Source organism: Bos indicus, chromosome 3, assembly GCF_029378745.1.
Source record: "Bos indicus isolate NIAB-ARS_2022 breed Sahiwal x Tharparkar chromosome 3, NIAB-ARS_B.indTharparkar_mat_pri_1.0, whole genome shotgun sequence".
Classification (NCBI taxonomy): domain Eukaryota; kingdom Metazoa; phylum Chordata; class Mammalia; order Artiodactyla; family Bovidae; genus Bos; species Bos indicus.
In genome coordinates this window covers 77098302-77125041 of record NC_091762.1, presented here as the reverse complement: position 1 = coordinate 77125041, position 26740 = coordinate 77098302, and the positions used below count along the sequence as shown (strand labels likewise).

Genomic DNA, 26740 nt, shown 5'->3' with positions numbered 1-26740 from the left:
CATGTGTCTTCCAATGTTCATCAAAACACTGTTTACAATAGCAAGGACATGGAAGCAACCTAGATGTCCATCAGCAGACGAATAGATAAGAAAACTGTGGTACATATATACAATGGAATATTACTCAGCTACTAAAAAGAATGCATTTGAATCAGTTCTAATGAGGTGGGTGAAACTGAAGCCTATTATACAGAGTGAAGTAAGTCAGAGAGAAAAACACCAATACAGTATATTAATGCATATATATGGATGTGAGAGTTGGACTGTGAAGAAAGCTGAGCGCCGAAGAACTGATGCTTTTGAACTGTGGTGTTGGAGAAGACTCTTGAGAGTCCCTTGGACTGCAAGGAGATCCAACCAGTCCATTCTAAAGGAGAACAGTCCTGGGTGTTCATTGGAAGGACTGATGCTAAAGCTAAAACTCCAGTACTTTGGCCACCTCATGTGAAAAGTTGACTCATTGGAAAGGACTCTGATGCTGGGAGGGATTGGGGGCAGGAGGAGAAGGGGACGACAGAGGATGAGATGGCTGGATGGCATCACCGACTCGATGGACATGAGTTTGAGTGGACTCTGGTAGGGTGATTGACAGGGAGGCCTGGCGTGCTGCGATTCATGGGGTAGCAGAGTCAGACACAACTGAGCGACTGAACTGAACTGATGGAAATTAGAAAGATGGTAATGATGACCCTTTTAGAAAGACAGCAAAAGAGACACAGATATAAAGAACAGACTTTTGGACTCTGTGGGAGAAGGCAAAGGTGGGATGATTTGAGAGACTATCATTGAAACATATATATTATCATATGTGAAATAGATCGCCAGTCCATGTTTGGGACATGAGACTGGGTGCTCAGGGCTGGTGCACTGGGATGACCCTGAGGGATAGGATAAGGAGGGAGGAGAGAGGGGGGTTCAGGATGGGGAACACATGTACACCCATGGCTGATTCATGTCAATATATGGCAAAAACCACTACAGTATTGTAAGGTAATTAGCCTCCAATTAAAATAAATAAATTAAAAAAATTTTTTAATTCTCATTAAAAAAAGAAAGAAGCCACCTGCAATGCAGGAGACCCTGTTTGGATTCCTCCTGGTTGGGAAGATCCACTGGAGAAGGGATAGGCTACCCACACCAGTATTCTTGGGCTTCCTTTGTGGCTCATCTGGTAAAGAATCCACCTGCAATGCAGGAGACCTGGGTTTGATCCCTGGGTTGGGAAGATCCCTTGGAGAAGGGAAAGGCTATCCACCCCAGTATTCTGGCCTGGAGAATTCCATGGACAGTATAGTACATGGGGTCACAAAGAGTCGGACACGACTGAGCGACTTTCACTTTCATTGCATGTTAGGCACTATGTTAGGTATATAATACCTCCCCCAAACCATTCAAGGCAGATCTAGTACTATTTAGTACTACTTCCTATCATAGCTCTGAAATAATAACTCATAACTACTTATCTTATAAAGAATATTCAAGTCTCTTTTACATTTCACATCAGCTTAGTCATCACATCAAGGCTTTTACAACTCTCTTTATAATAGCTTCAGCCATAATATATATTTTTTGCTTCTTGGATTATTTATTCATTAATAGTTCCATTACAAATGTACTATTATATAATTCCCTAACACTTAGCAATATTTCTTCTTTTAGTGTGGTAGATTGTTTGATCTTTAATTCTTAGTCCTATGTCTCAATGCAAGGGTTGCTCTTATAAAGGGGTGATACACTTTTGCTTACTTTTTGGAAAGAGATTAAGATATATGTGTATATGTATATATATGTGTGTGTGTGTGTGAGAGAGAGAGAGTATATATATAGATACGGAGATGAATCCAAGTTAAAAAAATCTTGAGAAACAGTGAGTTTTGAAATTATTGTTGGCAGCCTCTTAAACATATTTTATCAATCTAGTATAATATTATCAACATATTAGAATATGAAATATCCAGACTAATCATATAAATATTGAATATTATTCTTTCATCTTTCTTTTTTCAAAATAAGTAAAGCTTTTTAATGCAAATTTAATGTAATAACTGATATAAAATGGCTTGTCTTGAGGATGAATTTATAAACTTATTTAAATCATAACCCTCTAGACCAGGTCCTATGAGGTTACAGCTTTACCTACTAAGTTAAAAACAAGAGTCTCAAACAGAGATTCTCTAACTTTCTTGCTTCACAAAACCTTTACTGTCAGAATTACTTTTTATGGCACACTAAAAGAAATACATAAAACCTTTGCTTATTACATAGATAAGTCCAAGAGACACAATAGACATCTTTGTTCTAATAGCTTAGTAACATTTGGACTTTGCATAACTTCTCAAACTTTGGAATCAGATTGGACATGGTCATTATCACTTTGTATTCCACATTAATTTTTGCATGTAACATATTTTCACAGAAATCAATGGAAAGTGGTTTTTAAAAATGTCATCAAAAGGAATGTAGTGATCTAATGTTGAAATTGTGAACTACCTCAAGGTAGGAGTGCTCAACACATGTGAGCTCAACATGGTGCTCAACACATACATTGGTATTTGGAATCAGATTTTCATTCTGTGTGGAAAGTTGACCAAGTTATTTAACTTTATTGAGCTTTACTTTCTTCACCTGCAAAATAGCATTATCAAAACTATATATTTAAAGACTAATTAGTGGAATCCCTGGCATAATATATACTTGGTAGTTGGTTACTATTATTCAAGGAGCATTTGACCCACTATCAATAGTAGGAGTTACTAAATTGTCAAAGATTTTATTTGCTCCCAGCTTTCCCTGGTGGCTCAGATGGTAAAGCATCTGCCTGCAATGCTGGAGACCCAGGTTCTATCCTTGGGTCAGGAAAATCCCCTGCAGAAGGAAATGGCAACCCACTTGAGTATTCGTGCCTGGGAAATCCCATGGACTGAGGAACCTAGTGGGCTACAGTCCATGGGGTCGCAAAGAGTCAGACACGACTGAGCAACTTCACTCACTTCACTTTGATGACTGAGTAGTATGATAGTGGTTGTATTTGAAATAAATTTTAAATTAATAGAAATATTTTAGAAAGCATCAGAAACCAAATTTTTAATGGAAGGACTGATAGGCTTAGATTTCAGTTTGAGTTTTGTGACTATTAGAAAAGTTACTTGACCTCCCTTTCCTGATCTTTAAAATGGTGAAGATAGTATCATGGTGGGTATAATATTCAGAGTAATTTCCACCTTTCTGTAAAAGTAAAAGGCACTCAATGAGTATAAGTTTCTTCTTATCCTGTCTTTCAGAGATTGTTTTCCCATTGAGACTGATTTGGTATTCCCTAAGGGATCCTTTAGGAGACATTTTCTCTTAATCCTAATCATTGATCACTCTTATGTGTTTACAGAAGAAAGCACTGCATTTTATTCTTCAGCCAGATTGTAGATGATAGAATAAAACAGCCACAGAATTCTTGGAAGGTAGGCTGGCTTTGCTGCCTGTTGATCTTTTTTTGGTTTAGAATATAGTATAGGAACTCTAAAAAGCAGAGCCATTACTTTATCAACAAAAGTCCATATAGTCAAAACTATGGTTTTTCCAGTAGTCATGTGTGGATATGAGAGTTGGACCATAAAGAAAGCTGAGCACCAAAGAAGTGATGCTTTTGAATTGTGGTGTTGGAGAAGACTCTTAAGAGTTCCTTGAGGAAAACAAGGAGATCAAGCCAGTCAATCCTAAAGAAAATAAGTCCTGAATATTCATTGGAAGGACTGATACTGAAGCTGAAACTCCAATACTTTGGCCACCTGATACAAAGAACTGACTCATTGGAAAAGACCCTGATGCTGGGAAAGATTGAAGGCTAGAGAATGGGATGACAGAGGATGAGATGCTTGGATAACATCACTGACTCAATGGACATAAGTTTGAGCAAGCTCCGGGAGTTGGTGATGGACAGGGAAGCCTGGCATGCTGCAGTCCATGGGGTCCAAAGAGTCAGACATGAGTGAGCGACTGAACTGAATTGACTGATAGGAACTCTGTCTAGATTGTCATGAGGCAATTATCAGCTACTAATTACTTTTTTTATATTCTCAAAGATGTTATTATTTCTCCTGTGCTATGACAAATAGGGTGTTGAAATGGAAGAAAGCTGACTTCAAACAACTTATTTTAAAAGTAGCTACTTACTAATAGGTTTATTTATCTTAATTTGAATTTTCCCATTAAAACATATTTATTTGTTTTTGGATGGGACATGATTCTCTAGATTCCTCCAGATGAATACCTTTGATTCTTAGAAATCAGGTTACCTAATTTTTTCAATCTGAATTTCTGAGTTAATCCTTCCTGCTTGACTTAAATCTCCCTTATCCTAATTTAAGTTTTTAAAACTCATGTTCTATCTTTGCACGTGTAAAGCAGCTCCTAAACCTTTTTGGTATAATATCAGCAATGATTATATATTCAATCCAATTGGTGAAAAGGTGTTGACAGAATGTTCCTTTAGTCAGATGTGCCTCTCTCCCTTCTTAACACTGTGGCTATCTCCACAGAGCATAGAGCTCAAAGTGGGATCTTCCAACTGGAGAAGCAGGCACAAAGAACTGCCAGACTTTCCTGTGGAAAAGGAATGGGAAGAAGGCAGGGGCTGATTGGCAAGTGTGGGAAGTGACAGTATTAGGAATTCTCTTAAATTTAGAGACTTAAATAAGCACAAAACTAGGTAATTATTCAGTAATTTATTTTTTGCATTTTTAAAATAAATGTATGAATAGCTTTCTTTGTGGAATTAAGTTCACGTGCCACATCTAGAGACAAAATCCAGCAGATTGATGTTTATCTACAGTCACATTTTCCATGTTATTTTATGGCATTTTTCTTTTTTTTTTTTTGAGATATCTAGGTTTACCTAGGAATTACTCCCAAAGAAATAATGATTACATTAAAAAGCCACACATGGGAAATGATGGAAAAGACCAGTAGTTGTGCTTAGATGAGCTCTGTATGATTTTACTTTATAATTTCTGTTTTTTGCAATTTTAGATTTTCTTTGAAAAGTATATTTTAATGAGTACTTATAATCTTAAAAAATGAGTTTGCATTTTATCTAAATAAAGAAATCAAATGGATGCATCAAGTACCCAAGTCAGTCTGTTCCTTCAAGCTGTTTTTACTTAGTCAAACAGGATTAAGATATAGAATAAAAATTTTTGTCAATCTTCATTTTTTTTTGCAACATGTATCTCAGAAAAGAATAATTTTAAAAACAAAAGTGCTTAAACTATATTCATATCTGAACATTAATGACAGTATTTTCTATTTTCTCATTTTCTCTTCAGTCAGGTGCACAGTGCTTAAATGTAATTAAGCAGAAGAGGCAACAAAGTATAACCCCCCCCATACACATTATTATCCCCATAATCTGATTTTAAACAGCAATTATGTTTGTAAGTATTTTATGCTATTTAAAAAAAATAGTCACTACTATATGTAATTGCTTTTATGTTATATAAGTTTCTAATAGATAATGTAATCTCTGAGAAGGTATTTGGTTGACAGCCCTCAGTGACTTAGAAACAGGTTTCCTTACTGTGAAATCAGAAATAGTAATAATTGCCTATATTAAATGGAAATATTAAAGTTTAAACCATGAGAATCTTTGAATAATAATACATATGTGCATACAATTACAATGATTGTCTTAGATCAAAGTCCCTGGTTTGAGAAGAAGTTTGATTTGACATTTAGTAACTAAGCCTTTTTCCAAGATGCTGCCTTGACACAGCAAAGCTATATACATATCAGCTGTAGAGGACTTTGGCTTTTAAATGTTAAAAAGTAATAGGAGTAGATGGGTGCCTAAAATACACTTTTATAATAGGAATGAAAAACAGTTTAATAAATTCACATTCATTTTCTATTTGATTGTAAATATATAAAGAGTTTTTAGTTATGATGTGCCTGTCTCACGAAGTACGATTATCTAAATAAGCACTTTTTTAAAAGGAATTCCTTACTCAACTCTGTGCTTTCTGTAAAATACTGCAAAACGGTGTGCATCTGCAAGTTAAAACCCCTATAGACAGCAGGCTAAAGCTAAACAGAATTTGATTGCAGACCTAACTACGTTTCTCTGTGTTTTGTCACCAGAAACATGTCATGCTAGAATGTGCTCAGGATTTTTTGAACAGTCCATGAAAGGTGACGGGGATGTTAATCTCCACTTCAGCCCTGGCAACTTCACTCAAGTCCTTGGCATTCAGAATCAGAAGATAAGCAGGCTTTTGTCCTGCCCCAGGGCTCACCACCACACTCAGAACTACACCTGTTAATGAGAAGTTAATAAGGCAGTGTTGAATTAAAAAAAAAAAAAAAAGCCCAGAGCCATAGATTAAATATCATTGAAATAATACAGGAGACATTACACTCAGAAATAAAGAAAAACAGATGACCTGATAGCTTGTTCTGACTCTTCTGCCACCTGGCTGTGTGGCAACCATGAAAGTGAAAGTGTTAGTTGCTCAATCATGTCTGACTGTGACCCCATGGACTGTAGGCAGCCAGGTTCCTCTGTCCATGGAATTCTCCAAGCAAGAGTACTCTCCTGCATTGCAGGCAGATTCTGTACCGCCTGAGTCACCAACAAAGCCCATGGCAACCATGAGAGGGATGTTAAATTTTCAAGTCCCCTAGACTATAAGCTCCAGGAAGGGAGTGATAGTGTCTTTCTTGCCCACCATTGTATCCTGATAGCCTACCACAATGGTTAGAACACAGTAAATATTCATTGAATTCTTATTTAATGAATGTTTCTGTGTTTTTATTTGTGTCATAAGATTTAACACCTGCTCTACTTACTGCAAAAAATGTTGTGACAATCAAATGAAACATATATTAAAGATTTTCAAAACAGTAAGGTACATTATTTCTACAATTTCCAAGACCTAGCTTGGATGCTTACTTCCATCAAACAAAATAGGAACAAACTTTTTGCAGTTTTGACTGGATGCACTGCAAATGTAAAATCACTTAGTGTAAAACGGCTCTAAAACTCTTTATTCTATTCATTTCTCTGTGGTCTCCCATATTTTAATCCCAGAGAGTATCACCTACCCCGCTGTCCCAGCTTTGTAGTTGAGTGTATCTGAATTGCTGTTTTATAGACTGTTGCTCTGGATCCCCTTCTAGCCTCAGCTTACTAAAATGAAAAACTAGAACCAGAATCTCAAAGCCTCATTCTCTTGGATCAGTTAGAATATTCAGTTTCTCTCCTTAGAACCCTATTTATTTTCAGAAATGTATTTGGACTGGAAAGGCAAAACCTAGATAGCATGCTGCTCCTTCTTCCTTCTCGCCTCCATCTAGAGCAGATACTGATATTCCATCGTGACACCCGATGGTGCTCTAAGCATTTTTCCAACAGTACCTAATGAAACCTGACCATAAGATAAAACTTATTTTCAAACACATTTACATTCTTTAGTGCTGTCCTATTCAATAGCAGGAAGGATTATTTCTGAACATTTGGAAATAATCAACATAACTCCTCTCCTAGTGAATTAACTATATGAACTCCAATGAGAAGAGAGGGTTCAGACACATCTATTACTCTCATTACCGTCATCTTCCTCCAAGGCATCTGGGTGAGAAACAAAGATAGGTTCTGAGGGGTATGAATCAGGCTCTTGCCATACCCAGGTTTCTTTAGTTTTGACGTTCAGCTTACAGAGCTGCTTATAAGAAAGAAAAATTAGTCAATAAATTAGTCAGTCAATATGCTTTACTTGACTTACATATGATTCAAGTACTGTTCGAATATTAGGAAGAGGGATTAATTACCCTGTCTGGAACAAAGTGATTCAAGCCAAGTCCATATGCATATGTGTAAGGTTTCCCACCATACTTCTGGTAATTGATTTGAGGAAACTCAAATGCTACAAAATAAAATACATGCTTAGGAAAACTCAGTTACTCTCTCTGAGTGGAACATTTTGTTCTCTCACATGTGAAGTTTTTTCCTATACCATCTCACCTTGGCGAGGCCCTGAAAAGAGAACCTCAGGTTCCAGCCAGATGGTCTCGTCACTGCACAGAATTGCAGTGGCAGTTGTGTTGGGGAGTGTGACTAAATTCTTGCCTGTGTCAGCCTAAGAAAGAGGATAACAGAAACCTCAGTGAGCAAGGAATAAAAATCAAGCAGCTGTGAGAACAGTTTCCAAGTTTAGTTTCCTGAGTTCTTCATTTCTTAAGTCAACATGTAGAAGAATCAGTACAGAAAACTCTAGAAGGGCGAGACCAAGAACACAACTGGGAAAGCTGCCCATGTCCATGTCAGTCACTGACTGTGTATCACTGGGAAAGTCAGTGATATATAAAAGAAATATAACCTCGTAGGCCCTTAGTCTTCTCATCTGTGAAATGAGACTGACCTCAAAGAACATATAGGGCCCTGAGGATGTGGCTCTGGAAAAAGAAGTATTTTGCTTCACAGTAACAAAGACTTCAACCTCTAGGTATCCATACAATGTTTATCTCCTTTAAAGTTAGCTATATTTTGATTTTATTGGAAAAATATCATATCCTTATGTTGTCAAAAAAGAAAACAAATGAAAAAACTACTGGACCTGATGTTTTCTAAGATCTCTTGATACCGAAATTTCCCCCACGTCATTTTTCAGATTATATTATGAAAGGAATGAATATCATGAGCTCTTCAAAGAACATATGCATTTAGTTTTGCATTAAATACCCGAATACATGGTTTGTACTAGACTCTATTCTGGGCACTTGTGATATTTCAGAGAACAGAGTTCCTATTGTTATGAAGTTTACATTCTAATTTGGAAAACTATAAATATAGATAAAGTGTTTAGTATATCATGAATGTGGAGAGAAAAACAGAGCAGAATATGGGGGATCAGAAGTGTGACAGGTAAGTGATTTATAATTTTAGTAGGTAGTCAGGATGGGCTTCATTGATAAGGTGATATTTGGGGTAAAACTTGTATGAGATGAAGGAAGCAATGTAGATATCTGGGGAACAGCATTTAAGCAGAGAGAACAAATTGCAAACGCGTGAGGCAGGAGTGTTGTCAGGTGTGGTTGAAGAGCATTAAGGAGACCAGGTTGGCTGTGCTGAGCTGTGGGGAGAACACAGGAGAGGAAGGTAGAAGGGTATAATGGGGTCAGACTGGTTAGAGCCTGATGGGTCATTGTGAGGACTTGGGTTTTTCCTGTGAGCAAGAGATGAGCAGAAGAGTTTGCAAGGCTATCATTTATTTTTAAAAGAATCAGTCTGGCTGTTCTGTCAAGATCCCTTTAAGAATAGGGGATATGCAGGTGTGAAATCAGGGAAACCAGTCTGTCTTGTAGTAGTCTAGTCAAAAGAAAACAATGGTTCAAACTGGGCTAGTAGCACTGAAGTTAGTGAGGAATGGAAGGCAGAGCAGAGGATTTCCTGATAGGTAAGATACTGGATAGGGAACAGGCATGAAATTAAGTGAGAAGTCAAGGATGGCTCCAAGTTTTTGGGCCCAAATAGTTAAAAGTTGGAGTTGTCACAATAAAGATGGGGATTACTGAAGGAGGGATAAATTTTTTTGTAGGGGAAGAGAAGAAGTTTGAGTTTTGTCTTATTAAACTTGAGATATTTACTGAACATCAAAATAAAGACAGCATTGGCAATAACATATAAGAATCTTGAGTTAAGAGGAAGTTGGAAGTGGAAGTGCAGGTTGCTTTAAGGCATGAGTCTTTACAAAGGAGTGAAAGTACAAATAGAAGCAGGACAAAGGGCTGAGTCCTGGTGCCCTCCAACATTAAAGGGGCCACAAGACAGGAAAGAAGGGATAAATGAAGGGGCAAGAAGAGTCAAGAGAAGGATTTTATAACAAGGCAAAATAACAGCATGATATGCATGAGTTAATGACAAATGTATGAGAGAGTGGGAGAGTTGTAGAATAATGTCCTGGAGTTGGTGAGGAAGGATGGGAAAGACTAGTTCTGAATAAGATGATGGATAATTCAGTATGAGTACAGATGCTGGTGGGTGGGTAAATGTGGTGGCAGGAGTCTACATTCTTTTCTGATTTCTTTCATTTGTTTCAGTAAAAGAGGAAACAGAGTCATTAATTGAGTATGAGTGTGGAGGTGGGATGTGTTAGAAGTTTGAGAGAGGAGGGTGTGAAATACTTAACTAGGAAAATGAAGTTGGGAAATGTTGCAGTAAGGTTTGTGGTCAATGGGCCAATTAACACAATTGTGTATTTTTAGCACTTAATTTGAGCCTTAGAGGTATAAGCATGGAGTGGGTGGAGAGTTGAATTTAACTAAGATTTATGACTTTGACAAATAAATTCTATAAAGTAAGAAAGTGGCAAGAGAAATGAGGATCTACTCAATGGGGTGATTACAATGATCATGAAATTTTACCTGAATAAGGAGGTAAGATAAGTCTTCAGAGGAGTGAGAGATGGTGAGCAGGTTCAATAGACTGGAGGTTCTGGTGGGAATTGTAATAGGGTTGGTAATCTTGAAAGGTAAGTCAGAATGTGTCCTGTATGAACCAAGGTTATGACAGAAGCACAGTCAAAGGTAATAGCAAGGTCAATTGTATGACTTGGGAAGTGAGCGGCTGAGTCAGAATGGAAGACAGATGGATCAGTGGAAGATGTCAAAGAACTGAGGCCAGGCTGTTGGAAGAATCATCTATGATGTGTATACTGAAATCACTGATTGTTGGAAGTAGATCAGGGAGGGGAGTGTGACACTGAGCCAAAAGAAGAGGGAGTGGTGATTAGTATGTGAAAACAATAATGAAGGGTTATATATATATATATATATATATGTACACATACCACTTGGGTATATAATTAGTTGAAGTGAGATTTGAAATTGAAAGATTTTAAGGGTGGGCAGAAGGATCAGTGGTTTGGAAGCAGCAAAGTGGAACAAGTGTTCCAACTCCAGGCCCAGTGGTACAAGGGCTGGGGGAGAAACTGCTACCCCTGGAAACTGCTGCTGAAGAGACCAGTGTCCTAGAGAGTATCAGATTTTTTTGGTAAAAGAGATAAGATGGAAGGAACCTTCTGAGCAGAGGATAGATGGAATTTTTCTGGTGATGTACAATGAACTAAAAGGAAATAGTGAAAGATTTTCAGAATTGGGAAGAGAGAGGAGGTGAGGAATGGATCTTGTAAGATTCCATGAAGTGTGACCTCGAGGCTCTTCGTGGTGATGTTGGGAAGCAGAGAGCAGCATGTATGTATATATACATATTGATATATGACTACCTAAAGGTGGCAAAATAAAGAAAATTTTATATATGTCTCTCTCTCTCTCTCCATATAGAAGACCTGGAAATAACAATTGATCCAACATAGTGAGTCCTTATGATCTGTAGCATTGTATGAATTAAGAAAAAAAAATAGTTCAAATGTTGATGTTGAACACATTACTTATGGGACTGTAACTTTAATGATTTTACTCTGTTGTATCTTATTTTTTCTATTATTAAATTCAGGCTTTTTAATGTAAGAGATCTGTAACATCATCTTTGCTTTCCAAACCAGCACCTTCTTTTCACTCTCCCTCTCACTATTTTTTTTTTTTAAACAGATGTGTTTATCCTCTGATACTGCAAACTCACGTCTGACAGTCTATCCTATTGCTATATCTACATATACATAAAAGAACATACATACAAAGTTATTCCTTGTGACATTATCTGTTACAGTCAAAAAATGGAAATGACTCTGTTGTTCAGCAGTGAGGGACTGCAGCATATTGGTAAAAAAGAACACTGTGTGGTTGAAGAAAGTAAGATCTTCAATATATATTTTAAAATGAAAATAAGCAAGGAATAAAAATGTGGATATAGAAAGTTACTTTTTGTGTAAAAAGTGGGAATAATAATTCTATATGTTGACATTTTTTTATATTTTCATAAACAAACAAATGCAAAGGAAAGACATTAAAAGTTACACATAGAAGTGAAGAGGAATGGTATGGAATGGATGCAGACAGTGGTTGGAGTGACACTTTCAGTGCAAACTTTTTTAGATCATTTTGATTTTCTGACCAATTAAATGCACTGCCTATTCAAAAATAAGAAAGATATATTTAAAAATATCACCATTATTTCAATCACTAAACCTGAAGCTTTAGTCATCTTATACTCTTTCCCTTCCTTAGCCCCTCCTTCAATTTGTTTATCTCTTCTTTCTCTAATTTATGATCTAGTTTTCTCTTTATTGCCAAACTTTAAAAGTACAGGCTATAGTAATTGCTATCACATTGTCACTGTGGCTTGAAACCTGATTTCTGCCTCTCTCCCTATTCTCCTGGAGGTCACTAAATCTGGGTTTTGGCTCCTTTTTTTAGCTTCATTTTTTCCACCTTGCCTATATGTAGCAGTGGACATCAATGAAACCCTCTCTTGCTTTGTCAATGTGGCATTTTCCTCTCTTAATTGTAACTAGGACCCTTTAGTGATTTTTTTTTCTTTCTTTTTATGATTCCTCTTTTCCTACCACTTTCTGTACATGGGTGTTTCCCCAACTTATGTGCTTGGCTATCTTTTCTTTCAACATTTTCTGGCTGTCAAGTTCCTCATTTTTTAAAATCAACAAATTTGTAAGTTTCTTTTAGAATACTTACTTCAAAGTATGAACTTTTGCTGCTAGCAATGTCTATCCTCATATATTTTATCATCATTTTAATGCCAGTAACTATTAGCTCTAGATGATCAACAACATCTTCATGAAGATATCTGGTAGGCTTTCATGTGGAAGTGCAGGTCCTTGTGACACAAAGCAGGGTTAGAAGAAAAGAGCTAATAGTTATTGGCATTGAAATGATGATCAAATATATGAGGATAGACATTGCTAGCAAGAGAAGTTCATACTTCTTTGTTGTTGATGAGAATTATAATGAATATTATTTAACACTTAGTTTATGTGGGGGACTATATTCAGAGATTGATATATATCACCTCATTTATTGATCACAAAAATCCTGTATGGTGGATATAGATAAAGAAAATGAAATAAAAGTGTTAGTTACTCAGTTGTGTACAACTCTTTTGCGATCTCATGAACCGTAGCCTGTTGGGCTCCTTTGTCCGTGGGATTCTCCAGGCAAGAATAATGGAGTGGGTAGCCATTTCCTTCTCCAGGGTATTTTCCCAATCCAGGGGTTGAACTTGAGTCTCCTGCATTGCAGGCAAATTCTGAGCCACCAGGAAAGTCCATAAAGAAAGGGGATGTGAAAAGACTAAATGTCTTGCCCCAAATCACACACTAGAAAGCTGGAAGCCCCGGTCAACCTGGGTTTGTCTTCCAGTCAGCCCTTTTACTCATTATTACCCTTTCCTCCTAGTTCTACAGTTCATGTTTATCTCCAAATCTGCTCTGCCTATTGCAGTTCCTATTTCCAAAGGTATCAACACTCTAGACACATAGGGTTTTGCATGTCTAAGACTTAATTCATTCTGCCATCCAGTCAAATGTAGGATCCTTTTTTATTCTAGCTGTAGGAACACTCACTTTTGTCTTTCTGTTGCTACTACCACTACACTTTTCTGGCACCTGAGTAATTTAAATTGTCTCCAGTCTCAGGTCCCTATCTTTCTCCTTCACTTCCAATACTACTTACACATGACACAGCCTTATTTTAGAAAATCAAAACAGCAAATGACCTAGTTATTATTTAGTCCCATTTATTTAGGTTTCAGAGCAGGCAACTGAACTTTGGGGTAACTTGCTCATTGAGAGACTTGCTCAGGGAGGCTGGACATTTAGCAGGAGAGACAACTAGAAGAGTCAGTACACTTGATACCCAGTTCACTAACTCTGAATATGTCTTTCTTCTACTCAAAATCCTTAATACCCTACGACCAGTCAAATAAAACACAAACATTTTAGCCTAGCCTAAAAGCCTTCAAAGATTACCAACCTATTGTTTTAAGTTATTTTCGCCCACTTATCCCACTGTTTTTGTTTATGTTCTAACCAGTTGGATTGCAATCAGTTTTTTGTTGTTTGTTTTTTAGCAATCAGTTTTAAAAGGATTTTGAAAAAAAAAACCAGTTTTCACTTTGACTCTGTCATAACTGGATTTTGCTAAGTCATGAGCTTCAGTTTCACTTATAAAATGAGGGGAATTGAATTTGCTAATTTTTAAAGTCCCTTCCAGTTCAGAAATTTTGAGCCTTTATGTATAAACACACAGCAGGAGAAAAAATCCTGAGAAAGATGAAACATTCTTGTTATATCTGAAATCTATGTAGAGGGTGTTTACCTTGTCAATATTCAAAGGAAGTACGTATCTCCTAACTTCAGGCTGAGGAGCCTTTCTGGCATTTTTTTTCACCTCTTCCCAGTTCTCACGTAAATTGGCTAAATATAAATAATTATAAACAAATTCAAATCTGCAAAAATAAGAAGTCAAATGTGAGGACAGACAATTAAAATAATTTTAGAGACATGATGCATGTCTTTTAAAAGCAGAAATGCCTGTCTCTTCTTTAGTCTTCAATCTAGAAACTCCTTAAGACTCAGGTATACTGGAACCACTTCTGCCCACTCTGGGTAGAGAAAAGAGTCCTGCTTCATGGATATGTTTAAATAACAGCAGCCTTTGAAACTTTCTGCTCTGTTTCTCTATCACCATTCTGTCTGTGTCTTTAGGGGCTACTGTCTCTTTTAGTGACTTGCTGTTCTGAAGAAAGTATGTCTATCTTTTTTTAAAAAAATCAAACCCAGAGTAGATGCAGTTTAAGGCTCCTCAAAGGATCTTGTTAAATTTGAGGGAAATTAAGTTTAAGTTCATTCATCAAGTCATAGAATCTTTTATTTTTAGGTCTGTTTCATGGACCTGAGCACTTTTCAATCATTAACCATGGTTGTGAGGTTCAGTTTGTGTTTCTGATTACCTAAACTCCCTACAGCTTTTTCAATCATATTTTGTGACTTAAGCATACTTTTAAAATATATAATTCAGATTAAATGTTGAAAGCAGTATCTCCGAAACAAACAAACAAACAAACCTGATTTCCAGGACCAACTGGAGATGTAACATTTATTCATTCAATGTGCTCTCTTACCCTTTCCAGCAACAGAGATCCACAATCAGAAACTCATGGTCTTCATAGGTATTGATGTGATGAAAGAGGTTAAAAGGAGAGGTCCTGTATTTATTATTGATATACTTTTTTCTTTTTTTGTCAGCAATATGAAGCCAAACCTAAAAGTGAGAGTATTTTGATGCATTTAAAAAGAAAAAAAGTATGCATTATGAAACACATATTCTTTGGAATCATAAACCTGACAAATAAATGTAAGACTTACCCCCATGGTTTCATTGGATTCAAAACAATCCATGTAATTGGCTCCCCAAAGACTCCATGAAGAAAGAAACTTGAACAGATTAATTTTAACTGGTGTCTCCACAAAAACAATATAGTTGGGAGTCAAACCAAAACTGTTCAGAAACAGAAATAAACTTGTGAGTGGGAAGGGTTGATGCTCAAACCACAGAGAAATATGTACACATGAGGTATGCTCAGTTATATGAATCAACAGTGCCTACATGAAATTAATTACATTTAAATTTAGGTTTCTGCAAGAAAATGTCATGATCAGGACTGGTATCAAAGGTAGGCAAAGCAGATCTTTAAACTTGAGTTTTCCTGAAGATTCATAGCAGGCCTTCGAGTTACCTATGGACGTAAGATGGCTTGAATCGGTCACTGCAGGGGAATTGTACAACGATCTCTGACTTGCTTATTGGATCTTCCTTGTCTGAAATAAAGTGGTTTTAAAAGGCTGTGGAACAGCCTCTTTTTTTAAATACAAAGCATTTAGAACAGCTTATGCGAGCAAAGAAATACATTTTCAGATCTTGATTTTTTAAAGAGTTTATTTCCATTTTCTCAGTCACTGGCATTTCTGAGGGAAATTTCATGTGGAGCTGCAATCACCCAGGAAAATCCAAATAGCAGCAGATTTGGAAAGTGCACTCAAACAGTGTGTGGTAGATAGAGTATAGTGGAGTCACATCTTACTAACTGGAGGTGGGTTCTAAGTCAAGGGAGTAAGGCAAAACTTTAGTATGGTCAAAGTGACTTTTACAATCTCTTAAATTAGCCGTAAAGTTATGGAATATGTGGTTTTGTTGTTTGTGGGTGTTAAGTCCCTTCAGTCATGTCCGATTTTGTGCAGTCCTATGGACTGTAGCCCATAAAGCTCCTCTGTCCATGGGATTATCCAGGCAAGAATACTGGAGTGGGTTGTCAGACCCAGGGATCGAACCCCTGTCTCTTATGTCTCCTGCATTGGCATATACCACTAGCACCACCTGAGAAGCCCTTTTGGTGTCAATAGCCCTATACAATAATTCTTAAGCACATTAAAGTTTATTTGCTACTAAGGCAGTGTCTTTAAACCTTAGTGTACACCAGAAATACATAAAGAGTTTCTGAAAATACTGAGCATGGGCCCACCCTCAGAGTTACTCATTCAGTCTACCTTAGGTGGGGCTTGAGATTTGTATTTCTAACAGGTTTCCAGGTGATGCTGCTGGTCCAGGATCTAAACTTCACAAATTATACTAAGCAAAAACTAAATAAAAATCCATATATACTCAAATAATTCTATTAACAAGATCAATATCAAATTTCTGACAATGAATGGAGGATGAATGAAGAATTCTAAAGAGTACTCTTCTGTTTTAGCATTCTTTCTCTATAGTCTACATATGAGTTAAAAGGTTTTGTTTGGGAATTAAATACATATAAAATACTAAATACACTTTCATATACATACGTATGTTTGTTTGAAAACTTAATTTTGTCTGGCACATGGATAAATGCTCAATAACTATTTGCTTGATTTGAATCTAAATTTTATATGATCGAAGTCACATATACACTATATCTTTGAAACACTGTAGAACAGAACATGGCCACATGCTTTTTGTATTTGCAATTTGTTATTTCCTACTATGGTGCTATTAGGTATTTGTTCCCTTGTAGGGTGAGGATGAGGATAGTTTTCTGAAAATCTGAAAGTAATTTAACAGTCCGTATAGTGCAGTCCTCATATTTCTGATCTGACATCTTGTATTTCCAGTAATTTTCTCACATTATAGATACTTGTTTTAGAAGAGTCAAAGTGGTAAACTGACCTGCTTGTAGTGGTGGGATCTTTACAATATTGTAGGCAATTGAAAAATTTTTCCCAAAGCAATTACCAATGTTGTAAACAGTCCCATCATTTTCAATGTGGGGGTGAGCAGTGGCTCCATTGACTGAGACATAGTTGCAAAGGTCAACCTATGGAAAGAAAAGAGATATCACCCATGTTAAGAGAAAAACTGTATTGCATCTTTGGTCCCTCAGTCTGACCTCACCACGACCATCTGCACCTTCACCCTAAGTGTACTTTCTCTTCCTTCTATCCCTCTGGGGTCCTACTTTCTTTCAAACCTGTGGAAGTTCCAACTTTAGTGCAGAGCTCTTCTCTGACCCCCACAATGACCCTTCATGCCTTTGAAATCTTTAAATTCTCTCTGACTGTGTTCTTCTGTTGATGTAGACCATGCATTGCTCTGGTTGGTTATTTTCCTTTTGTACATACAAGCTGTCCTCAAACAGTGATAAATTTTAATCCTGAAACGTCTTTACATTTTCCTTATTGAATTACATTGAACTGCATGTTGATAGTTATTAATTTTCATTTTACAAAAATACAAATTTTGTATGATACAACCTAAATACCAAATCCAGTGTCTTACATGTAGATGAATTTGGAACTGAAATAAACCTCAGAATTCTAGTATAGAAAGTCTTAACCTAAATAGACTTCAGGGGAACCATGAATTCCTGGAATTAATGGAAACTTCTGAAGACAGGATTCAGTACTTTAGTTGAATTTGGATTCTCATAAAAAATTCAAAACCATAAATCTATCACAAATCTCTCAGTTTACATAAGGAGAACTTGAGGAATCATAGAGGTCAAGTGACTTGTCAAAAGATGCAGAGTACTAGAATTTCTGCTTGGGACCTACTCGGTAAAGATTTATTGAATAAATAATCCATGATTATATATTTATCTAATCAAAGTTCTTTCTCTTTGATTAAGAGAATATGTTTTAAAGCTTAGGGAGTTTTTAGCACTCATTTAAATATTAGGCAAGACATTCATTCATTCAGTCATTTGTCAAGTACTCATTGGGCTTCTATTATATGCCAGATGCTGTGTCAGTGTCTAGGAAAACAGAGATAGTCCTTACTTTTGAAAATTTCAGTATTGATTGACAGTATCCAATACTGTAGCCACATGTAGCAATTTAAATGTAAGTTAATCATAATTAGATAGAACTTCAAATTCAGTTCCTCAGTCACATTAGCCACATCCATGTATTCAACAGCACTTGGACAATGTAGATATAGAAATGTTGTCTACAAAGTTCCATTGACAGCACTGTACTAGACAACTGATTGGTTCAAGACTGAGAAAGGAGTACAGCAGGGCTGTCTGCTATCACCCTATATGCTGAGTATATCATGAGAAATACCAGGCTGATAAGTTACAAGCCGGAATTAAGATAGGTGGGAGAAACATCAACAACCTCAGATATGTGGATGATACCACTATAATGGTGGAAAGCAAAGAGGGACTAGAAAGCCTGTTGATGAGGGTGAAAGAGGAGAGTGAAAGAGCCAACTTAAGACTAAATATTAAAAAAAACTAAGATCATGGCATCTGGCCCCATTACTGCATGGCAAATAGAAGGGGAAAAGGTGGAAGTAGTGACGGATTTCTTCTTCTTGGGCTCCAAAATCACTGCAGACCATGACTATAGCCATGAAATCAGAAGACAATTGCTTCATGGCAGGAAAGAGATGACAGGCCTAGACAGTGTGTTGAAAAGCAGAAATGTGATTCTGCTGACAAAGGTCCGTATAGTCAAGGCTATGGTCTTCCCAGTGGTCACATACGGTTGTGAGAGCTGGACCATAAAGAAGGCAGAATGCCAAAGAATTGATGCCTTCAAACTGTGGTTTTGGAGAAGACTCCTGAAAGTCCTTTGGACAGCAAGGAGATCAAACCAGTCAATCTTAAGGGAGATCAACCCTGAATACTCACTGGAAGGACTGGTGCTGAAGCTGAAGCTCCAGTATTTTGCTTATCTGACATGAACAGATGACTCATTGGACAAGTCCCTGATTCTGGGAAAGATTGAGGGCAGAAGAGGGTGTCAGAGGATGAGATGGCTGGATAGCATCACTGATACAATGAACATGAACTTGGGCAAACTCTGGGGGATGGTGATGACAGGGAGGCCTGGCATGCTGCAGTCCATGGGGTTGTAAAGAGTCAGACATGACTGGGTGACTGAACAACAACACTAGAACGATGAGCTGGAATAAGTGTAGTAAGTGCAAAACCATATCTGTAAAGAAAAGCCATTTAACCCAAACTGGGAGATTAGGTAGGGCTTCCCAAGGGCGATGACTCCAACTCATGTTGAAAGATGAGTAAAAGTCAGTCAGATGCAGGATAACAATGTGTTCCAGGAAGCAGGAACCTTACTGTAAAGGCATAGAGTTGTAAATAGTGAATGCTGCTTGGGGAAGTCTAGTCATTCAGTATGGCTGTGGTGAGGAGCACACATGGAGAAGGAGAAATAAAAGTGGGCCAGCCACAAAGGTCTGTGTTTTAACTTTATCTTGGAAACTGTGGAATAGCACATTTATACTTGCATTTTAGAAAAAAATTGCTTCTACTGAATTAAGGAAGCTGTATTTAAGGGAATCAGTCTGGAGGCAAAGGTACTTGTTAGCAGGCTATTTCAGTCATGGTAAACAAATAAACAAACAAAAAAAACCCTCAAATACTACATTTTTATATGAAGTTAGGGTATAGTGCTGCTCACAATGAAACCTGACTCCTAATAAAGTCTATTCCGGAGCCATACCATGAACTTCACACTTCCAATTAAATTACCATGGCAATCTGATACACTGTCAAAGTCAAAAGAGTAGTTTAGAAACTTAGTTTCAGAACTTCTGTAAATGATCTACACACACAGTCATATGTGGTTACAAACATACATCTAAACCAAGAAAAAGCTGCTGAGAATATGTTAAACCTTAGTAAACAGTCTGTGGGATTATAAATCAGCCTGTAGTATTGAGACCCAGTGTTGTGACTACTTTCCTTTCTATTCCTATTACACTCAGTTTCTCCTTTTGGTCTTCGGTTCCACCAACTGGTCTCCTAGTTCTTTTGCCCTCCCATACAGCTTATGCATAGCTTCCAGATTAAATAACCTAAAGCTTTGCTTATACCACTTCTCTGAACAAAAACTTTCAGTAGTTTACCATCAACCAAACAACTTATTCAAAATTTTTGTCAATTATTCAAACTTCTGGTTTCACTCTACCCTTGACATGCCATGCTTTGAACATTAGTTTGCACCTAGAAGTGCTATTGTCCCCTAGTGGGGAAGTGGAAATGTTGGGGAGCATTTGGGGTTTGTGCAATGATTGAGGACATGTCTGGTGTTTAGTGGGTGAGACCAGGGATGTCAAACCTCTTCAATAGGTGAGACAGTCCCCATAATGATGAAGTGCCACTGGCCCAATGCCAATGCCACCTCCATTGAGAAATACTGCAATTCTAGCCAAAAAAAATTATTCTTTATTCTCCAGTTTCCCACCTATATTCATTTGGTCATGGTACTTCTTATATCTGAAATGCTCTTTTCCCAAATTCAATGAAGTTTTGCCTTCCCTCTAATTTCTAACTCAAATACGATACTTTTAAACCTTCCTTGATCTGCCCCACTTCACACACCTCAATACTGCTAGAAGTAATCTTTATATGCACTTCCATAGAAGGTTTCCTTCTGTGAAAGGACTTACTATATTCTGTGTTCTATTATAGTTAAGTAATATATTAATTGATTTCTCCACCTAGCTGTTAAGTGTTCTGAAAGCAAGAATGATGCCTTGAAAACACTGGGATGACCCAGAGGGATGGTATGGGGAGGGAGGTACGAGGGGGGTTCAGGATGGGGAACACGTGCACACCCGTGGCAGATTCATGTTGATGTATGGCAAAACCAATACAATATTGTAAAGTAATTAGCCTCCAATTAAAATAAATAAATTTATATTAAAAATAAAATAAAATAATTAAAAAATAAATTCACAAAGCAAAAAAAAAAAAAAAAAAAGAAAACAGCTGCAACTTAATAAACATTGGTTGAAAATGTAGATCTGTCTTACTGAATGCTGCACTGAGACTGCCTCATATCTCAGCAAAATTTATCACTTTCTAATATTGCTCATGTGTTTCTTTATGCTTTTTCATTTAAGGTATGGCTTTTATTTCTAACAAGAAGTTCTATAAGAAGGTGTAAAATTGATGCAACACACTTTCTTAGAACCATGAATTTAATCTTTTCAATATTAAATGTGCCAGTTTCATGCTAGCCTATAAAAACCATGAAGAGCAGGGACTGTGTTGTCTTACTCACTGGTGTATCTTTTGCATCTAGCATACATTCTGGTACATGGAAGGGACTTAATACTTGTGTCACAAATAAATATGTTAGGCATTTTATACAGTTTTCCTCTAATTAACACAATAAATATTTAAAATTTCACAGATGAGAAGAAAAGTCTGCCTTATGTCACATAGCTAGTAGTTGATGACAAAGCAGGGATTTGAAACTTAATCTATCTGGCTCTCATATTCTTCCAAACAAAATGTATAGTGTACTTAATTCTAAGGTACAAATTCTAAATTCCTAAGCAATATCTTTTGAGCACTGTGTCCTACCTGCTTAATTGTTTCCAAGGTCTCAGGATTAACCTTTGTAATGAAGTTGGTCTCTGTGCAGGCATAGTAATCTTCCCCCACTGGGTAGATATTAACAAGGGCATTGTCAGTAACCTCCACTCCTCGGAAGTAAGAAAAAAACCTGTAGAAGCAAATGGATTTTTTAGTCCAGTAACTTTCAAGCCATGAGAGAAAAATGGCTAATGTAAAATGTCTTTAATAACATGCAGTTGGGTTTCAGAAACCTGGAAAATATATTCTTGCAGGGATCTGGGAAAGCACAGGTGCCAAATTCTGTTATGACGATCCTTTTCTCAGTCATTGCCCGTACGTAAGCATCAGTGCGGATGAACCTGAAGGACATTGAGACATGGGAAAAGTCACAGAGAAGGGGAATTAGTGTAGTCCCTGGGGAGCATAGAAGGTCATTCATGTGCCCTTATCAAGAATCATAAATTCACAACATGAAGAATGAAGAGTTAAGTCACTTTCTTGGGGGTGACTGAAGGAGAAGAAGACAATGTGCCATGAGCTTCAACTATAAACTTCACAGTGACAGATGAGGAAATCAAGGCTCAGAGAAGCTGATGATTGGCATATATAGCCTGAGCCAGAAAATATGACTTTTCCATATAATATTATGCAGCCCCATGGATAGTTCAAATTGGGCCTCTGACTTCCTGTAGCCTATGACTCACCAGCCTACACTGAGCAGGGAGGTATAGAACATGGTGTGCTGAATTAGATTTCCTTCAATCTTACTTATATTCCTCTAGTGTTTTTCTTTAATTTAAAATTTTATTTTGCTACTTTTAAAAGTAGATATTTTTGAATCCAGTCTCTTACACAGGCAGACCTCCTCAACCATATCCCAGACTAGACAGCATACGTTGCCTAGGGTTTCTCATGTGGAGAGCCAATTAAAATTTGATTTTGTACTTTTGTGAAGAGGAAAAAGTACCAAGGTCTTTAGAAGGCATATAAAGGCTTTCTCTGACCTCCAAAATAAGCTTTCATAGCTAAATTTTTGCTTGACCTGATCTGTTTCTCTTCTAAAACAGTCCAAGTTATCCCAACTACTTCAAGACTCCATTTATTCTTGCTTTTGATGTCTCTTCAGAATGCCTGAAATCTGTGGTGATCAACAAAGCCACTAACAGGCCTGAATATTAAAACATAAAACAAAGTATTTATTGTGGTGCTAATGAGTCTTTGTAATGAAGTTGGAGTGATGGCTTAGGGCCTCAAGCCTTTTAGCAACCATCTCCTGTTTTTAGAAAACTTATTCCTGGTATTATTATGACATATTTGGTCCTTGCCTGCTCTGTGACACCCCCTCCCTCCTTCCCATTGGCCTTTCTGATTATAAAAAAGGAAAGAAATCAAGCAATCCATGGTCTAATAATAATAAAATGACTATTATTATTATTAAATGCTTCTGATGGACTAAGCACTGTGTTCTCATTTTATCCTTGTAATAAACTCTGAAGTAAATTCTTTTACTTCTCCCATTTTTATAGATGACAAAACAAAGAAGTAGAAGTTAACAACTTGCCAAAGGGCACCCACCTAGGCAAATGGTATCTAGGGCATATAGGATTTGATGCCAGGCATGTCAGAGCCCAAAGCCCTAGTTCTTTGCTGTTTCTTTATCCTGTCCTATAGGTCCCAGGTGTCCATGCAGACTCATGGCCCAGGAGGATTCTGAATGGAGGTGAATATAAAGTCTCCTCTTGGGTTCAGGAGGTTAAAAAGTACATGCAAGGAGGAGCTGAGCTAGGCCCCAACCCTAGGAAGGGGAGTGGAACCTAGTGTTCTTTACCTTCTGTGGTATGTGACATGTCCTTCTTTAAAGTCAAACTTGTGTAGGAGGGCTTGCCCATCAAACAGGTGGTAAAATGGTTCCGATCCAACCTCAAAGAGTCCTGGCCCACATCGAAGGAGACTGCCGGTTAGCCAGAGGGGGATCCTGCCTGTGAAGAAAGCGAGACACAGAATCTTGTTTCTTATACCTGCTCTGCTCACCCCTTGTAAGGAGCAGTAATTATATAAGCCATCTGGATGGGCAGCCTTTTACTTCTAAAGCTGGCAGTGATTTCCATTCCCAGCTCTTACGTGGGGTAGCTCTCAGCAAATGCCTGCTGGCTGACTCTCTTTTTTCTAGGGGACCAATGGTGGGAAATGTGGCAGCATCTCTGAGTTTAAACAAAAGGTTGGAAGGAGACAGGGAATAACATCTGGAATGGAAAGGGATTCTCCATCTAACAGATTTTCCCAGCTACCAATACATTTGCATTTTTACCATCTTACTTTTAAGAAAAATTTTCAAATTTTTTGATACAGGAGGAATGGATTAGAAGTAGAGATCAAGATACTAAAAAAAAGATGTGTCAATAGAACAAACCATTTCTGTGAAACAATAGGATACTGGCTTTTAAAATAAAGAGCTAAATTCCTTTGAGAATATGGCTATTGTCCAGATAAAGGTCACCTTGCTGTAGCAGAAAGTACACAGGGCTGTCAGAGACCTGAATTCTGGTTCAGGATTTGCTGTGTGCTATCTCTGGGCCTCAGTGTCCTTCTCTGCAAAATGAGGGACACACAATAAAGGTTTTAAGGCCATTCAGTCTAAACAGGTTGTGCCCTTTGGTCCTTTGAAAGTATAGCATATGGCAGTATTTGTTTAATCCTTGTCAACTCTCCAACCCGAAATGTATTATTTCATACAGCTCAGTTTCAGCAGTCTACTTTATACAGATTTATATTTCTGATAAAAATTTGAAAAGAAGACATGGCTCAGCTAAAAGACACACCATTAATTTGATTGCTAGCATCTAGACTGTTAACATCAGAATCTAGTTGAGAAAGAGCATTGGGTTCATCTTTTCTATTTTCCAGAAGAGGCAATTGGGAGGAGACAGTTTAAAGATGACAAAGGTATAGTCCCAGTAGTTAAGGAATTCCAGTTAGGTAGCATTTTTAAAATATATATTTTAGAAAAGTAAAGAAAAGGGGAAATGGGTTCTTGGTATAAAAAGCCCAAATCTCCAGATTCCTCTCTTTGTAGCCCACAGGGGTACCTATGCTGAGAGATGCCAATGAATAAGGAGACAGCAAAGAGAGATGGCTTTCTCGACAAAAAAGAGAAGATGGCTTCAAGAAAGCTGAGACCAACCTGTAACATGGGCTGTGAGCGGTGAGGATAGTTCCTCCACAGTTTCAAACAGTTTCTTGTAACCACCAGCTGGATGTTCAACTCTGAAATGGTGGAATATGAGGAAGAAGTTCATGTGGAATCTCAAGGAATCCATGGAGACAGAGGCAGAGCTCCAGGAGAAAAGATGTCCTCTACTCAATGCTGGTGTGTACTGCCAGTCTAGCTGGAGCTGGGAGTACAGTGTTTTGGGAGGAGATGTGGTGGTGGTAGAAACCGGGGAAAGGTGGCAGAATGTATCATGTTGGCAAAGGGGCCCAGGTTGGTTTTTCTCCTTTGATGACAAGGAAATTCCCTTTTAATATTACAGTTGAATGCCTTCTGCAGTTTTCCCATATTTCTGAGGACAAGTCAATAAATCCCATTATCATTGTCACTTCTCTTCCTGACCAAGTCCTTCCCACAGAATTATCCTACCATGTCAGTACCCTTAGCTTACTGCATTATTCATTCTCTTGACTCCCAGACAGTTGCATTCCTCTCCCTCTTATGAACTGGGAGACCACAGGTTTTGGGGTCAATACCTCATCCTTTGCTATTCATGCATATTATATCATCTCTTCCCACTGTCTTATTTTGTCACCAATCTCCAAGAGCTTCACTACATTTTAAAAGTAGTCAGACAAGAATATTTAGGTCATATATACATATATATATTTTTTAATGTTCTTCCTTCTCACTTTGGCTCATATAACTTCTTAGAGTGAGAGCTCTGACAAGACTGCCTAATTTAGGCAGTTATCTTTTATTAAGCATTTACTATGTGCCACATACCATCAAAAGGAATTTCTATGCTCTTCATTCATTTAAATATCACAGCACCAAAATGAGGTAAGTACTACTTATCCTATATATGGAAAAGCCTAGACTTTAAAAAGTAATTTGCCTAAGATAACACAGTTAGGGAATGACTGGAAAAGAAGTGGAACCCAGGTCTGCCTCATTGAATCTTCATGCTCACTACTGCTTCCAAGGACCATTCCAAGCCATAAAAATCCCACTGTAACTTAGATCTTCCTTCTAGATATTTGCTTCAATATGTATATAGGAGGAAACAAACTCTCCCACCAAGACCCAAGGCTTTCCTTAAATGGATCATCAGTTGTCTTCAGGAGTTCTTGAAATAGCTCATTTACCATCAACACACTAAGGCATTAATAAAAAAAATCTCCCAGAGATACTTACTGGCTGGACATTTTCTCTCAGTAGAGGATTGAGAGTTCTGGCACCAACTGTGGACTGAGGAAGCAAGTCCTCAGCCAGGGGCCTTTATATGCCTTCTAAATCCCCCTGAAAGGAGCGATGGCTTTGGGAACCTGTTCCCACCCTCCTCAGCTGAGAGAGGGAAAACAGAACTGGCTTTCAGCACTCAGATACTTCTGATACTTGAGCATTAATTTGGGCTGGCTGCTCGCTTAATTGTTTTTTGGCCATCTTCCAGAGACCTCAATCCTTCCCAAAGAGAACAAGAAGTGGATTAGAAAGAAAGGAGTTGTGTGGTAGTGGCTAGCATCAGGCCTGAACTGATCCGTGTCACCCCACGGGAACCTGGCATCCTTCTCTGGTGCCCACTTCCCTCTTCTTCTATGCCCTCGTCTTTATCCTCATTCACTATTTTTTCAATTACTTATTTTTGCAAATATCTGTTACTCATTGTCTATGGAGCAGGCATGGATAAGCTATTTCTGTCTTCA

The 26740-nt window shown here is 37.6% G+C and overlaps 1 protein-coding gene across 1 annotated transcript; it reads right to left on the bottom strand.

Annotated features, from left to right (window-relative positions):
• Positions 1–3477: 3477 nt before the first annotated feature.
• Positions 3478–26078, bottom strand: RPE65 (retinoid isomerohydrolase RPE65). Its single transcript, XM_019958401.2, has 13 exons — positions 25008–26078; positions 23655–23805; positions 22078–22185; positions 21833–21974; positions 17164–17311; positions 15698–15779; positions 15327–15459; positions 15083–15222; positions 14278–14407; positions 8012–8126; positions 7819–7913; positions 7598–7709; positions 3478–6304 (listed from the first exon to the last, which is right to left on the bottom strand). Exons 1-13 carry the CDS (start codon positions 25141–25143, stop codon positions 6153–6155), a joined length of 1644 nt encoding a protein of 547 aa, XP_019813960.2. The 5' UTR covers positions 25144–26078; the 3' UTR covers positions 3478–6152.
• Between the last annotated feature and the right edge of the window lie 662 nt (positions 26079–26740).